Here is a 17,599-nt window from a genome sequence, read left to right as displayed (position 1 = left end):
TCTGTTGGGTCATGCAGCACACTTGTGAGAGGCCATGCCTGGCCTGGGTCTCGACAGAGAGATCAACTCCTGCTGCTTTCCCCATAGCCCTTCATTCAGCTTGGAGATGGGTCTAAAGCTCGTGTGTAGCTATTTGTAGAGAAAACTTCTCGGTCAACAGATCTTGAGTCTCATCAGATCTTGATTCTCATCTTCTCTTACTGCTTGAGTTCTGATACTCTTATATTATGAGTTCTTAAATTCTATTTAAAAAATAATGACCAAATTGCTACATACGTTGCATACAAATTAATTACTAGGAAACACAGTGCTAAAATGAAAATTCATCTTTAATTCACCTCCCAATAATTTATTATTCTGTTGTGTCTATTAACATTGTACAGAGGGGAATATGTTTGATTTGCTATTCAAATTTACATACAGAAAGTAACATAACCTTTCTGGTGTTATTTGATCAACATCATTCAGAAATGCAAATATATTCTAATCACACAACTTTTATACCTTTTCTTATTTTACAAATTAATTTCCTTGTATAAGGAATATTTTTCAAAGAGAGAATACCGTAGAGCTTACATTTCTAGAACTTTCTATAAAAAGAAACATATTTATTAAATGGCTCTTCCTTTTGCTAATAAATATTTTACATTATATTGTAGCCAAGTTAGCATACTTTGCTGTCCAAAGTGTGGTTTCATGTTGTTGTGTCTTGGAAGGGGAAGCTTTCCATTAAAATAAAATTTACATTATTAACATGGGTAACAACTCTTTTGAAATCGCAGTAAGGTTACAGCCATGACATATGGCTTTAGTTCACTACATGGCAAAAGATCTGTTGGGCCTGTAATAAGTGTTTTGTACACAAACACCATGGTAAAAATCTGTTTTTACAGTGTTTATTTCCATTATCTTTGCTAGGATGTGTCATTGGGCAACATTTGGTCTGCATATCTGCACATTTTGAATATACCGTGTCTGTGCTGAAGGAGACTTTTTAAGGCTTTTTGAAACTGCCTGCTTAGATGCTACCACTGAGGCCTGACTGAACTTGTCAACAATATCTGTTACTTATACAGCCTCTAAGTAGTGCAGCTTTTCCATAAAATTGGGTGACAGATGTATGAGTCTGAAAAACACTAAGTTATCTTACCAGATTTGAGACCTTTACCCATCGTAATCCACACATTGATATCTTTATTTTAGCATTCCCAGAATCCAGGCATTTTTCTGCCTGATAGAAGAGATGCCAAAAGCAAATTCATTCTGTAGTTCTCTCTCTCCTTCCCAGACCTTTGTTGACTTATGTTCCCCATTCTGCAGCAATTAGTCAACTGTCAAGGGAGAATTCATTAAATATTCTTCCTAGTTGTTTTCTAAATTGAAATACAGTTAGTCTTAGTTTTTGTCACATTAATCATAGGTATGCTGGGGCCAAATCAACTCGTTTGTCAGTGGGAATTTGCACAAGCTTTCATGTGGGATGGATTTTCTCCCACAAAAGAGCAAAAAAATCTTACAAATTGCACCCATTGCATGTCTACATTCACCCTGATTTTCCGTTTACATATTGCTTTTTGATCATTTCGCACTCAATATTTCACTTAGAAATCATTTATATCACAACTGTACTCGGCCTTCAGTATTATTAGGTAGCATGGAATATATTCAGTGATGGTATGAAAGTTATTTCCAATAGGGCTTATGAAGAACAGCTGAGCAAGTACGACCTCCTGACCTCAAAGTGTTTGTTTACTGGGAACTATACTCCAGTTCTCTACATTTAATCTGTCTTGGACCAAACTGAAATTCCCCTACTAGATTTATTGTATCTCTAGAGGCTATTAGAAACAGAACATTGTCACTATTTATCTAATAAGATGATAATAGGATTATATTAGTCTAGCAATAATGGTACATTTATTTTCATGTTTTAATAGTAACAAACCGAAGTTTGATTTCATGTTTAGTGAAGTTAATGTGTTACTAGGGGGGAAAAAAATCCCCAAAGTACTTTTCTTTCAAACAAATCAGTAATGGAAAATATCTTTTATTCCATCTTACTTGTAAATCAAAGCAAAGTAGGCATGCTATGCCAATTTTTCAGAAATTATAATAATGAGAAAATCCGGCTCAGAAACCTCGGACATGAAATGCTGATATCAACAGCTCCGGATTTTGGGAGCTTGTTACGACGTTTTTTCTTGTGCTTCTTTTCCTAGAATTTATCAGACATCAAAATGCAGACCAAATTTGCATTTCAATTATACTTAGTTATAATCAAGGTGTCCAGAGTAAATTAATTTCTTATCAGTGCTGGTAGCTTTAAGACAAAAAAAATCACATAATTTTTAAAATTCGGTAGGGGAAATGCATTAATGTATAACAGAAATTTAAACCAAAATCAATAATAAACAAACTTGCATTGTATGCATTATCTGCAGTGAAATTATAGTGCTAGACTTGAAACAAAGGTGCGATTTGTATTTAAAACTCTTAAATGTTACATAGAGTGAATTAACTTTAAATTTTCAGTAGGGCTGAAAATTTGGTTATTTTATGCTGATTTATATTACTTTAGTAACAGTGTCACTTTATCAAAAGTTAATTAATTGCTCTCTCGATCTGCAGTGGGTTATGCTCCTGGATACTACTTCTTCTAGCAAGCCAGCGGTAATGAATGCACCTTGCTCCTTCAGGGACCTTATGTTGCTTCCTCTAAAATCAGGAACAAACTCCTAAGAATTTGATAGGAGCAGGATTACCTCCCACTGGGTGCAGTCAAGACTTTATTCAGGAGCATGCCATATAGAGACAATCTTTCTCTAGCAACGTGGTTTACACTTTGGTGTAGGAAAACCCAAGGACTGAGTTAGTGTCAGGTTTCCTCTTTCTTTTCATAAGGAGATTAGCTCAGGATTTTATCAGACTAATGTGAGGTTGTTGCTTTTATCCTGATACACATATGTTGGTTGGAAAAAAACTATTTTTTCTGTGTTTTATATGCATGCATCTTTTCCTGGGAAGCAATTACCTAATCCTTACTCAGATGCCTTAGGTTTAAGATCAAGGTACCGTGTAGCTTTTCCACATTGCTTTTCCCAGATGCCCTACTATGTTCACTTTCTTTTGCTACATCAGAACCCAATAACCAGCAGAAGGGCATCGAGTGACTGTTTTGTGCAATTCCACACAGATCACTATGCTCTGTATGTAGTGCACTGCAGGTAGAAGTAAAAATAAAATCACCATGACTGATACCAAATATTTACCATACGTAGCAATGCTTCTTTTGGATTTTGTTTCCTTCTTCAGCTGCTTTTACAGAATCTCCCCATTTAAATCTGAACCAAAGTCATTATCCTCTTTGTATTTCTGTCATGTGAAAGAAGCTATGTTTATTAAATAGCAGTATTTAATAAACACTGCTAGATTCTAAATCCATTAGAAAAGCTAAACATATCTTTCAGTTAAAACATAAAAATGACATAAATCTGAAATTGCTATGGGATACTCTACTGGTAATTTACACTTTAAATTTTTAGTGTCAGTTCTCCAGTTCTTCTGCCAGTTTCTTATGTCTATTCATGGTACAACATATATGCAGTCACCCACATAAAATATCTTACTTATATGTAAAAAACAGTAGTGTTTGAAGTTGCTCATAACCAGAACTGCAACACATTCAGTTCAGCAAAATGCTGAAGACTAGTTCTCTGAGTGAAATCTTCTTAGGGAGTTTGGAAAATCCACGCTATGTTCCATGAAATTCAGCTGGATAAAGTATGTCTCTTACACCCTTCCTGTGTGGGAATTTGAATGGGACAATTGAATTCTTCTAGGAAATAGGTACTTGAATCTTTTCAGCCAGCTCTCCAGGAAACTCAGTCAGCACTGTCTAGCCTAAACATCCTAATGGGATTTATCAGAGCTAAAATGAGGACAAAAAGCCTTGTGCTTAACTGATCTTGGTATCAATTAGTACAAAAAATTATGCATTTCTACCCTGTGGTAGCCTGCCCATTCTAACATTCACCTGATGGCCCAGTGAGATGCAACTTCTTTCCAAACTACAGTACAAATGCTTCTGACAAAACAGACACTACATCTTCATACCAAAACGAAGTCTCTATGTTCCCCTAGGACACTGCATTCCCACAGAAGCCTGGAATTTGTGTCCCCTTAGGTATACGAAATATTCCAAACTCTGCACATATTTAGCTCAAGGTTGATTATTAAAATGCATACTACTGCAGGGTATATCATATGATTCAGCAAGAAATAAAGCAGGTCCAGTTGCACAGGAGCTTTTTTTCTGTAGGCAAAAATAACCACTTTCATTGCTACTTACGCATTCCTGTTCGTTATCTAGCAAAATGTACACGGCCAAGAAATGAATGCTGCCCTGAGAATCCCAACTCAAATATTTACAAATGTGAAGAATGTTATATTATGTTGGACCCAAGGTCCCTCTAGCCTAGTAGGCTGTCTCCAGAAATGTCCAGTCAGAGAGGAAATATTTCGGGATATTTCTCTGGAATGCTTTCCCAGCTCCAACTATTTGCAGCTCAGGCCTTCCTGAGCAGCTACACTGTGCTTTGATTGCATTTTCAAATATTATAACAGCTCTCTGAGGCAGACAAATAAATGCAACAGATACAGGATGAAAGGTTAGAAGGAGGAATGGAACATGGTAGGTTTGGCTACCAATTCATTTTGATTCAAGTTTCAAATGCACTGTTGCATCCACTATAGTTTCTTTTGGCTACTCCGAGTAGTGTTAATGCTGAATTTAAATATCACTCTGCAATGAGGGTCGTATTTTACAAGCAACCCTATGCTTGTAACTTGTGCTAAATTCAGTGGAAATTTAGTTATCAGCCCAGACTATAAAACTTGATGTCCTGAAAAGGATATCTCCCAAAAATAATGGAAAACAAAACAAAAAACCAAACCCAAACAAACAAACAAAAAAACACACAAAAAAACCCCCCAAAACCCCCAAAACTAAACTCCCCCAAAAACCAAGCCAAACCAAAACCAAAACCAAACAAACAAACAAACACAAAAACAACCCAAACCTCTGAGCAAATTATTTTGTGCCAATGTCAGGGGCGGGATCTGAAGTGAATCTAGATACCCTTAGCATATTTTGGCACAGTGTATATATTTCCCTTTGCTTTCAGAGGTTCCTTATTGTTATACCTTATTATTAAGGGAGAAAGTCTTCTTAAAAGTAAAAAAATGAAAACTCACAAAAAATACTATAAATATTCTGTGTTCTTAGGGTTGTGGGTTTTTTAAATTCTTTGTTTTGTCCTTTTATATTGACACCTTTAAAGAAAAATAAGGTGGCCATATTTTTAACACTAAGAATGAAAGGACTAATGTTTTTTGCATTTTTTTTCTGTTTATTTACATGTTTGATTACATTTCTTTACATATCCTATAACTTAATGGGCACCATGTACCAACATTTAGAAAACTGCCAACCTATTTATGTAGAACAGCAGCTGCTTTCTGTATTACAAATGCTCTGACAAGTTCTCATATTTTAATATCCATGTTCCAATACCAGAAATTATGATATACACCTAAGGTATACACATACTTCTTACAGGGAAAGAAAATTAATCTCAGTCACTGAAAGATCTTGATTTGCTATGTCACCTCAATAGTCTTCCCATGAGAAATAATTTGGTTTTACATTACCAACACCCAGTAGTTTAGGATCTGATTTAAGCCTGGCCCTTTCAGTCCATCCAGAGTGAGGACTGAATGTGCCACTGCAAGAATTTGTTCAGCTGACAGTAAAATACATGACTGAAAGGCTGTAGGTTAACAACACTTCTATCTGCATGCCTGAGAGGACCATAAATTGTAATGCAAGGATGGGGATAAACAGTGGAGTTTTTTAAAAATCCTGCTCATTTCACAGGTCCAATATAGGAAAATAAAAATAATACTTGTACTGTTTTTATAAAGCACCAAAAGATCTGCCAATGAAAATAGACATATACCAGTTACACACTTACTATTTGCCTTTGTCATACACATTTTTTAATCTCATTCTTTTTTATATGTAGTGCAAACCAAACTCTATCTGTGCTAGAGCAACAAGTAGGTTGGAAGCTTTCCTTCAGAAAATAGTTCCAACCACAATCAGCATGATATTTTGAGATCCCATTTCATGCCTCAGTCATAAGGTTGGCATTACTGCTTTTAAGATACAATACACCATTGATGAAACAAAACTTTAAAGCCAATTAAACATTGGCAATCTTTCTACCACTGGCAAAGGCATGCTTATTAAGAGTTCACCTTTGTGGTATGTTTGCAATGTAATCACTGATTTTTGGAAAGATTTTCTGGCAGTTAAAGATAAAAATATCCAGTGAATTAATTTTTATAGACAATTTTATACTTGAATCACATTACTTGAAAACATTTCAGTTTAAAAAGTAGAAGTTGTATGCACTCAAATGAGGTATATATCTCCATTCTTAACACAAGGGAAAAATACAAATATCAGTCTATTTGCATTTTAAATAGTTAATTTCAGAAGTCATCATATAGAAATATTTATGAAACTCATTACTAAGTATGAGTAAGGAGACCCATGCTGTTTTGTTTGAAAAATAACCAACATTTATGGATTTTCATGTAAGTGAAAGCTTTCACGGCCATTTACTTAAACCAAGTATGTTTTCAAGTTAAAAAAGCTTTTTTCCTTCATTTTGTGTGGGAAAAATGGAATTAAGTAGGCAAAGAAATAAACACACAAACCAAAATTAACTAGCAATACTTAGTGAGATAAACTTCTACAAAGGCAAAGTTACTTTTAACAGAAGGAAGTAACTGTGCTATACGCCTACTAAAAGTTCAAACATCTCTAGAGGGCATTTTGGAGAAAATAAAAACCACAAAAACTCTATTAATTTTATTTTATCTCTTCTGGAAATGCTCTGCAGTATGGTAGTCCTGCACTATCTAGGAAGTCAAGTGCTTCCTTCTCATACTGGCTACCTTAGTGGTACTAGACTTCAGTTTAGTAACTGGCATCAGTTCTATCAGTGTTCATAATGTAAGCAGAGATTCCATTTAATCTAATCTCAAGGAATTTTATCTGTCTGCAAAAGTGCATTCTGTACAAAAGCAATGTAAAACTATAGTATGACAGTGGTCATGTCTGTAACAAGCCTTTATGCAGAAGTGGGTTGGCAAAGTAATATAAGGCTAAGTCTACTACATTTTTATGAATAGGACTATCCTTAAAAAAAACCCCTCACTTTTCTAACTCAGTTCAGACTTGATTGGAAAAGGGTCAATGACTCTGAAAACATAAGTTGGTGGAGAAGGAAGTTGGAATGCAAAAAACCCTCATGTTTTCTAAGTACTGTGTGATTGATTACATGTAAAAATCATGTTTCAAAGACTTCCAAAGACCTTATTTGGACCATACCTCAGTATAAATTTCTGCCAGTATAGCTGCTCAATAAGGAGTCACACCTATTCGCATCACAAAAAAACAAATCAAGTAGAAGATGGTAGCCAATCTCTTCCCCACTGAGGAGAAGGGTAAACATAGCTCGTAGATTTATTCACTTGGCAGTCTTCAAATGGCCCAGTGACAGAAATAAGTGAGCTTACAAAATATTGGTATATTTGAGTCTATGGATCTTCCAATGTTTTACAAAGTGTTAGCAAGTGGAAGAGTTTCTATGTTTGTGTCTCTTTTCATTGCTTTAATTACAGAGATTTTTTTCTCACATCATATTCTGTCTCAATGCTCAGCTGAGAAGCAGTGAGAGAGAGAAGCAACTGGGTGAAGGCATGAGATCAGCCTACTTAGTAGTAGCACTCTCACATGTCACAGTAAAGTTACTATATGACCACAACTGCCTTCACTACCCACAAAATTCCTTTATGTTGAGCTAGATTTTTTTAACTGTACTGCTTTATATGGGTAAATATAAAACTATATATTGTGGTACTGGTAGGAGAGCCAAGCTCATATATATTTAACCTATTCTTTCTGTGCTAACATATAATTGAGTGAAGACACGTTGTGGTGAGACCTGAGATCTGTGCCTCATGGCTACACGCCCAGAAGTCTGTAAATGATACTACATAACAGCTACAAAAAAAGCTCTGACCTAACGAGAGTAACCTAATGACCAAGGGAGTACCCAGCATCCTGGCACAACAAAGTAAGGTAAGTTTTTCTGTAAGGTAAAGAAATTAACTATTTTGTTCCAAAGAGATGGACGTGGCAGTTGCAGGACTGGAGCTGAAGCTTTGCTTGGAGAAGGCAGCGCTTGCCTGCTCCAGCCTGCCCTCCCTCAGAGTGGGATGTGCTTCCTCACACACCCACCTGAAGCTCTCCCAGAGCTGCCAGCAGGGCCTCCAGATTCTGGGCTTTCAGTGAGCAGCCCAGCTCTTGTGAATTTTATTGATGTTGATAAACCCTGTGTTAGGCCTTTGGGAAATGCGCTCTGGGCACGATCATATTGGGTTTGTGTGGCAAAATTTTGGCAGTGGTTGGGTGCTACAGTGACTTGGTGGCTTCTGTGACTAGATGCCCCTGTACCCCATGGTGACCCTGGTGGGACAAGCTGTCCCCCTGCAGCCCATGGAGGTCCACAGTGGAGCAGAGATCCACCTGCAGTCCATGGAGATCCACAGTGGAGCAGAGCTCCACCGGCAGCCCATGGAGGACCCCACGCTGGAGCAGGTGGATGTGCCCAAAGGAGTCTGTGCCCCCATGGGAAGCTTGTTGCTGGCAGGATCTGTGACTCCATACACTGGAGCAGTCTGTTCCCGAGGGACTGTGCCCCACGGATGGGATCCTACACTGGAGCAGTTAGTGAAGATCTGCAGCCCAGGGGAAGGACTCACACTGGAGAAGACCAGGGAGGAGTATCTCCCGTAGGAGGAGCCCCACTCTGGAGCAGGGGAAGAATGTGAGTTCTCTCTCGGAGGAGGAAGAAGCAGCAGAGACAGCATGTGATGAACTGATTGCAGATTCTGTTCCCCAAACCAGAACGTTGCTTACATTTTTTAGATAGTACAAGACAGCCCACATGTGTAGTTTATACATAGCCTGGTGTGCTAAGAAACTAGAATTCCAATAGGTTAAGAAGAAATGCTTTGGGTTCGTGTTTTTGGCTTCTTGGGTAATTTATCTATAAGAATCTATGCGTTGGAGAGAGACACGTTTCTTTTGCTCTTGCTCTCTCTTTCGTCTCTATCCTCACTGCCCAAGAAGAAGACAGGAGCTGCAGCAGCAACACCAGTCTTCCCAGGACCTCGACAGGAGCAGCTTCCACTTCTAATTGGGACTTTACTTCTGTTCAGGACTCTATGCCAAAAACTTTCAGCATGGACTTTAATGCTTGTGACTCTTTGCCTTTGGAGACTGATGTGCCTTCACAATAAATAACTTTATAGCAACTAATAACTGCTCGGCTCTTTTAAAGAAAACAACCACAACCCGACTTTGGGGACAAAGTGTTTTAAGACCTATTATTTATTTTATTATCCAAGACAAATTAAATTCATTTCCCCAAGCTCAGCCTGTTTTGCCCAACACAGTAACTGGTGAGTGCTCTCTCCTTATCCTTATCTCGACCCACAAGCCTCTCATTGTGTTTTCTCCCCGCGTCCAGCTGAGGAGGGGCAGTGATGGAGCGGCTTTGGGGGCGCTTGGCGCCCAGCCGGGGAAAGCGCACACCAGGACGAAGCCAGTCATAGAATCATAGAATGGTTTGGGTTGGGAGGGGCCCTTGAAGATCATCTAATTCAATAAGCACCAACTCTTATTTGCCACCTGACTCGACAAAACCGTGCAAGACGGCTTTTTCCCTCGCCCCGAAGGCGCGGTTTCGCAATACAAGCTGTCTCCGCGAAAACGTCAGCACACCGTTCCTCTCGCGCTTCAGCCAAGCGTCCTCCCCCGGCAGCAAAGAAGAAAGCCGAAGCGGCAGCAGGCAGGCACAGGCAAGCCGAGCCGGAAAGAAACGCCTTCCCGGGGAGCCGCGGGCAGCGGGATACACCGTCCCGCCGCCCCAATGAGGTGCTCCAGAGCCGGCCCGGCCCCCGCCCCGCCCCTCACTCCGGCCCCCGCCCCGCCCCGCGCTCCGGCCCCATCCGTCGGGGCGGTGGGCGGGGCCAGCCGCCGGCGGGGAGGACGCTGCGCGCTCCCATTGGCTGTGCCCCGCCGAGCGCCTTCCGTGGTTGGCTGCGGCCGCTGCCGCTCGCGGCGCGCGGGCGGTGGCGGCGGGCGGCGGCGGGCCGGAGGTCACTCGGCACGGGGGCGCAGCATGGCCGCGGCGATGGTGCGCAGGGGACCTGCGGGATGGTGGCGCTGGCACCGGCGGGTGATGGGTAAGGACCTGCCCCTTCCCTCGGCTGCAATGGCCCCGCTCTGCCGGCCGGGCGGGGAAAGGCCGGGCCTCTCCCGGGGCGCGCAGCTGCCGCGCTGCCCTTGGCGGCCGCGGGCCCTCCGAGCCCGGTGCAGCTCCGGAGCCGCCTCCCTGTGACGGACCCCCGGGGCGGGCACGGCTGGCACGGCGCGCTACCGCTGCCGCCTTATTCGGGGCTCCACCGGAGCTTCGGAGCTGCTCGGCTTAATAAACCTTTTCACTCATTTGCTTAAAATAGCGTGCCTGGAAATCATCAGAGCCCACAAGTGCTTCCTGTGGCAGCAGTGACATGTCTGCGGTACCTGTTACTTAGGTTTGGGCTGTTCAGCCCTCTCGGTCATTGCATCCGATTATTTTCTTTAAACTGAAGGTAGATCCAGCGACACTTCCTGCTGTGTCGGCTCTGCAGACGCTGGTGCTCACCTGTGGTTGGTTCATAGTCAGTGGAAGGAGCAAGCACTGCAGATGTCTTGTTGGTGCAAGCAAAGGAAGAATGTATTTGTTTAACTGGACCTTGACGTTTTCCCTTTCCAAAGTCCTGAAAAATCACAAAGCTGTTCCTAAGTAATTTACTTGATGAAGTAAATGATTAAAAATAAACTCTCATTAGTCCTTTCAGTGTCATTTTGATTGCATTCTGTTGGTAGTGTATGTCACTCTGTGGTTCAGTTCCCAACACACAGGTGTAGGTTTTTAACTAGCAAAGTGGAAGAAATAGATTCTTTTAAATAGTATATGGTTTCTAAAATCTTGAGACTTAATGAAGTGGTTAAAGAATTACTAAATTACTTTTAAATAGGTAGATTTAAAAACTTTGTAACTCTCTTGTAAACCTCACTTAAACAAATGAATGAGAAACGTTTGACAATTTTGATGTTATCTTTCAGTGCTCTTTTTGCTTCACTCTTTTCCCTAATGCTTTTTTTTTTTTGTAATTGCAATTCTGATGTGGTGATAAGTAATAGCTCAGGTGCAGAAGGCATGTTGGTCCCATGCTAGTAAAGTTAAATACAGGGGACCTATTTATGTGTTTAGTACCTTTGGTGGTATCGCAATTAAAAGCAATAACTTTCAAGGATTTTTGAACTTTCTGTGCATGGTAACTGTCAAGTATTTCTGTAAGAGCTTTGAAATTCACTGTTATGGTCAATTTCCAAATGATCATGTTGAATATATGGCAAATGGTGGGGATCTTGTTTCTTGGTGGTGAGTATAGGTGTGAAAAGCAACCAAAACACTAGCCCTTAAAGTTGAAAAATAGTTTGCCTGAAGACTTGAGCAAGAAAATGTAACTCAAGTTTAAAGAGAAATTGTGACTCTCCCAAGAAACTTCCATAGAACAGAATTTCACCCACAGTATTTAAGCTCTGACTTAGTCAGTAGTGACTGTGCTGAAAGTGCTCTTGACTCTGAGAAATCTTTATGGGATGAAGGTCTAAAGCATTAAGCCTTCTTAACTGCTAAGCTCTATTGCTTAGTTATATGTCGCGGCTTCCCCATCTCTAAAGCGTTTACTAAGTTGGCCATTCTTTTCTTTAGTTTTGATCAGTCTGACAGTTGGGTTTTGGGTAGTGATTTCATCATCTGTCCTGAGTGAAATGTTATCCTAGTGAAGGAATTCTGCCAGCTCTGAGAGCTGTCCAACGCCACAGCTTGGTTAGCAAGCAGGCTGTCTTCCTTCTCTTATTGAATGCTCCTTGGGTTCTTGGTCAGTTGCTCTTTGCAGCTGGTGCAGACTATGATGGCTTGGTTTCTTTGTATGTTTATACTAGAGATTGTTAAATTCTCTACAGGGAAAATAAAGAGCTGAGAGCAGATTTTGGAGGAGCATCTTGGATGTGTATGTTTGTCTATTAGCTGGTTGGACAGAGACTATGTAGTCTTGTGTTCTGCAGCTGTCAGGCACTGACAAAGGTGCTTCATGGAGAGGGTTTATATGACCTTACATAAAAATATATTTTTTATGGATATGGAGAAATCCCTCCTGGGGACTTCTGGGGGGGCGGGGAGATTGGGTGATGAAGAGGCAGTTAATGAATTATGGTGGCTGAGAAAAGAAGATTTTCTGGTGAATGAAGATTCATCAGCTGAGGGAGCTGTTCATCAAGGCAGACAGTACTGTGCTAGAGAACAAAAATGTCCTTACAAGTCGTTTTGTTGGAGTGGAGGGGACCCATTCAGTAAATAGTTAAATAGTACTTCTGCTTGTTTAACAGTACTTTTGCTGATACAGGAGCTCTGAATGATTCTATGCTGTGGTGCAGAGAAGCATTGATTATTAAATAAGGATTATGATAGAAGACCTACTGCTCAGAAGTCCAGCACATTGCTTAATTAAGGGATCAAGTGTACACTTGATATTACTCTTAGATGAAAAGTACTTACTATATGGTTTTCTCTGTAATGTATTAGCAAGCACAAGGTATAGGTACAAATAAGAAAAATTATGTGTAAGAGGACTCTGAGTCAGAGGCAAGAAAAAGCAAGTGGGATGTTTCCAATGTAAAGCTGGCCAAATTTGAGTATTGTAATCTTCTTAAATTATTATTTTGGCAGAGTGCTCTTCTCCAAATCATAGCCTTTAAAAGTCAGTGACCATGGGAAAATTTAAATTCCATTGGCAAAACTTCTAGGAGCAGAAGGATTTTAGCCATGTACAGCTGACCTCTCTAACTTCTATATTTCTTCATCTAGTTCCCTCTCGGGATCTAGTTTCAGTAGAGGTTTAATAAATTACATAGAGAAGTCTGCACAAAACACAGAAGCACACTCTGATCCTTTCTTTCAAAGTTGGATGGTCATAAGGGATGAAGTCTTCTGTTGTGGTTGTACCAGAACTTCAGATGCTAAATCAGTGGGAAAATCTTTCATTTAGTGGCTCATATTGAATTGTCATCATGTTTCCTTCTCTTTGTCAAGTGACTTCATGTGTATTTTCTTATAAAGCCCCAAGCAAAACCAGCAACTTCAGTAGCTGAACTTATTCTGGGTATCTTCCCTTGATCCCATTAAATCTCTTATATTGGAAAAGAGGTGAAGTTTCACTGGTCCAGAGAGCTCAAGAGTATTAATATGAACTGCACCCGCTCTGATTAGGAAGCTCTTATGGGACGGGACTGTGTGGACTCTTACCCTTGTGCCATTTGGTGAATATGGTTCAAAATAAATTTTATAAAGCCAAGATTAAGTAATATAGTTGAAATTATATTTTGGAAGTTATTTGTTTCTCAGTCCTGTTCTTGGCCAGTTAGACTCAGAGTACAAGCACATTGGACTTTTTCCAGGTCTGCTGTCTGTGATTCTACCCAGCTATTAGTCCCTTTTTGTTTGAATACAAAGAGATGTCCTCTGTTCTGCATATTATAGTGTTTGTGCAATCAAGTATTTGCAGTGAAATCAGGGCAGCGCTGGAGCTGGAATTCGTTCTTGAAACTGTAAGACCGGTTACTTTGGGAGATAGTGTGAAATGAAATGCCAGCATCTGAATTATCTAAACTTGTCATCATTCAAGTTAAAACTGCTTTCAGTATCTTTATATGAAGCTTGAAAAGACAAGTTTTAAATCATTGACAGGATTGCAAAGACAGGATTGCAATCTGTGCAATTTCAAAAGTTACTCTTCTAACAGTTGCATTTTGTTCAAGAAGAGGCATTCAAGAGATTCATAAACTCTTGCTGATTTTTAAAATTAAATTGTTTTTAAGGTAAAATTATTGTGAAATTGCCAATTAGGTAAAATTTTTCTACTGTAGTCTGACTTTTCAAAGCAAAAAATCTATTTTATCTGTATTGACTGTAAGCCCCAGATTTCATGAGAGTGTCATAATTGATCCTCCTCATCAACTGAGTTTTCATAGGCATGAGGATCTGCAAGCACGTATTCCCTAAAGAGCATAATGAAGAATCTTGTGGGAAAAGCCCAATTTCTTTGGAGTCAGTATAGCTGTAGCTGGTTTTGCTCACAATTAGCTTGATTTACAGATTAATCTGTATTGCTCTTTCTGTTCCCAAGGAAAGAGAATTAGTTGCACATGGTATCAGTGATTATTTTAAAAGTAGATTCTGATGTTCTGCCTTCTCTTAGAAGTTGAGTGTGGACTGGGAATTTTTCCAGCCGTGTGATTGCAGCAGGTCACTGTGGATTTTATGGTTGAAGTAAAGTGGGCTCAATACCACAGGGGCAGTTTCAGCAAATGCTTATACAATTGATGGGAATAGTTGGCGTACGTGATATGGGTTTGGAGAATATCAGTCCTTAGATGCTTTAATTACACAGTTATTTCAAAACTGAGTTTGTGCTACATATCAGATTCTAAAAAGTGCCAACATGTGCATGCTGGACATCACATTCTGTGAAATCACATGTGGAGGTTCATCTAATGGGAAAACATGAAAGTTCTTGTCTTTTAAAACATCCCCTATTTTGGCAAATCTCCACTGTCTTAAGTAGTCATTAAAATATGCCACACATCTAAATGTAGTTGGTTCAAATTTAATTGAAATCATATCTATTAGATCTGTGAACTAATTTAATCAGTCCTCTAAACCAGTTTTCCTGTGTTTGAGTACTTGGAGATCTGAAGATTTTTCAAAATATTAATCAAATTACTTAATTTTGAAATGTCTTACACAACACTAGGCTGTGAAAAGTTAAATCAAAATAAGGTCAGAAACTGCCTCAGGAATTGGACTACTTCATTAACAGGTCCCAATTCCCATAGATTTGAATATGTTTTAGCACATAGCAGAAAGTGGTCTCTGATTTATGAACTGAGACAAAAAAAATCAACAGAGAGAGACAAAAGGAGAAATAATAGAATACAATGACACAAAACTTAATGGTACTGGTCAGCAAGTTGTCTTGTATCACAGCCTAACTTTTTCCATGCCTTTCTGGGGATACTACAAAATGACAATTTTTAAGGAAGGCCTTATAGTAGAAGAATGTGTTCATTTAATGGATATTTACCTTGTGAAGAGCTAGCTGCCTTAGAGGCACAATAAAAGTGCATGTTGGCAATAGGCATGTCACTGCAGTCTAATTACCAGCTGAAGTCTTAATATTAAGATGTGATGACAGTCATGAAAAGTCATCGAAGCAAAACAGTCTTATGTGACATTGTAGAGAAAAAGCAGGCAGGTTGAAGATAAGGAGTGAAAGTAGCATGGGCAAAATGTCCTTCTCAATTCCCAACATGAAGATCAAGGCAAAATTATGTCTGTTGAGGCAGGTGACCAGGTTCTGAAGCAGCTGAGATCTCAGATGTGATGGATGAATCAGTGAGATTTAAGCAGATTATGGATGGGTCTTTTAGGCTCTTCTGTTTGACAGGCGTCACTACTGGTGTCAGCACTGATAGCAGAAAAAGGTATCAAGAAAGTTTTTGGTTTGAGGTGATGGTTGGATGTCTGTGAGATTGTGTGAGAAAAGAAGAGATCAGGATAAACGTGAGGAGTCTACAAGAATGAGCCTAGATATGGTAGTCAGAATTATTCTTCAGATAGGGTTACTTGGAATTCACAATAACAAAGAAAACCGAAGTTTGGAAGCAAGGCTTCCAAAAGCCTTCAATCTTTAAAGCTAGCTTAGGTTGCTCATGGTGTTCTAAGGTTGCTAGAAGAATGGAGGTTCCACAACTTCTCTGCATTGCCTGTTACAGTGCAGAATTTATTTTTTTTTCACATCACGGATGCTTTTCTTATTTCCAGCCAGAATTTCCCTTCCTGCAGCTTTTGGCCATTGCCCCATGTCCTACTGTAGTGCACATCTGTGAAGAGTTCAGCTTCATTTGCTCTGTAGCTCTTCTTTTCTCCATAGGTCATAGAAGACCGCAACCTCTGCTTCTCCCAAGCTCAGCAAAGGCAGTAATCCTAGCCTCTTGTCATAGGCCATGTTCTCCTGCTCTTTGGTCGTATTACTTGATGTTTGCTGGGCTGTTTGCAGTCTGATCACATCTCTTGTGTATTTGCTGTGTAGAAGAATGACTGGTTTCTTTGACCTCCTGGGTCTACTCTTGCTGATGCAGTGCAGAGTGTCATTAACCTCTTGCTGCAAGGATGCACTACTGACTCATGCTCAACTTCCAGTTGATGGGAATCCACAGGTTCTGCAGAGTTGTCAGCTGTCTAGCCAGTCAACAGCCTGCAATGACATCTCCTGCCCCAAGTACAGGACATATTTGTCTGTTGAACTGCTTGCAGTTTTTCCAGTCTTTCTGAATGGTAGCCTTGCCCTGCCATTTTTCAGACATTCCCCCCAATTTGGTGTCATACATGATGTTGCTGAGGACGCTTATATTTAATCATCAGTCATTGATGAAACGTTTAAACAGCTTCAATATTGACCCACGAGGAACATCATGTGTGAATCAACTGTTCCTAGTCTTTGAATTACTGATCACTGTTATTTGAGTCCAACACTCCGGACAGTATTTCTTCCTTCAGGCAGTTTTGCAGTCCAGTCCATACTTTCCTCATTTGGCTACTGGGATACCAGAGGAGGCTGTTCTGAAAGCTTTACTAAGTGAAGGTAAATAAGATCTACTGGTATTAAGGGCTGGAGAAAGAAAGATGCTTAAAACCAGGGCTTGAAGCTCCTCAGGAAGTGGGAAGCTTTGGGCTAACTAAAGGAGCAATTTTAGATTAGTGCAAGTGAGGGACTCTGGAAGACTGACTCATAGAAACAATGAGAAGACTCCAAGATGATTGTTGCAGCTGATGATGCTGGTTTAGGCTCTTTGTTCATTTGTTCCCTGGTTTTGACATGTAGCACTTCTCAAAAAAGCAATGGGCTCTTTTCCTGACTTATCTTGGTTTTCACTAAGCATTTTCCCAGTGCACATTTATTTTAAGTTGTGCTACTTCTCCAGCTATGTAATTGCTGCAGGCATCTGTGGAAACTGTCTCAGACCAAAGTTCTCTCAACAAACCTGATTTATTGAATGTGGCACTTCCAAAACAGTGCTGCAGATGAAAGAGCATGACCATTGCTGGCTAAGAAGGAGCTTAAAGTCAGAAAGACTTTAAAATGATTAATCAAGTGTTATTGGCCTAGAGAGGATTCTTTGCTAAGCATTGAGACCTCTTAGAGTCTCGATCCAGCTTAGGCACATTTTCTGTATGAGCACTTTCGAGCTGCAGTATTTCTCTAGTTAGTTAGCCTTGTTTCTGTCTGCTTA

At 39.9% G+C, this 17,599-nt stretch overlaps 1 protein-coding gene across 1 annotated transcript in view; it reads left to right on the top strand.

Moving 5' to 3' along the window:
* The first annotated feature begins 10,227 nt into the window (after positions 1-10,227).
* Positions 10,228-17,599, top strand: part of HIBADH (3-hydroxyisobutyrate dehydrogenase) — an 82,858-nt gene continuing 75,486 nt past the window's right edge. The window contains exon 1 of the mRNA XM_014894099.2: positions 10,228-10,383. Coding sequence (XP_014749585.2) covers positions 10,320-10,383 — 64 coding nt within the window. The 5' untranslated portion in view covers positions 10,228-10,319. The remainder of the gene's footprint in view (positions 10,384-17,599) is intronic.

The sequence above is a fragment of the Sturnus vulgaris genome, chromosome 1 (genome assembly GCF_052056855.1).
Source record: "Sturnus vulgaris isolate bStuVul1 chromosome 1, bStuVul1.hap1, whole genome shotgun sequence".
NCBI lineage: Eukaryota > Metazoa > Chordata > Aves > Passeriformes > Sturnidae > Sturnus > Sturnus vulgaris.
This window is presented reverse-complemented; position numbering and strand designations above follow the sequence as displayed.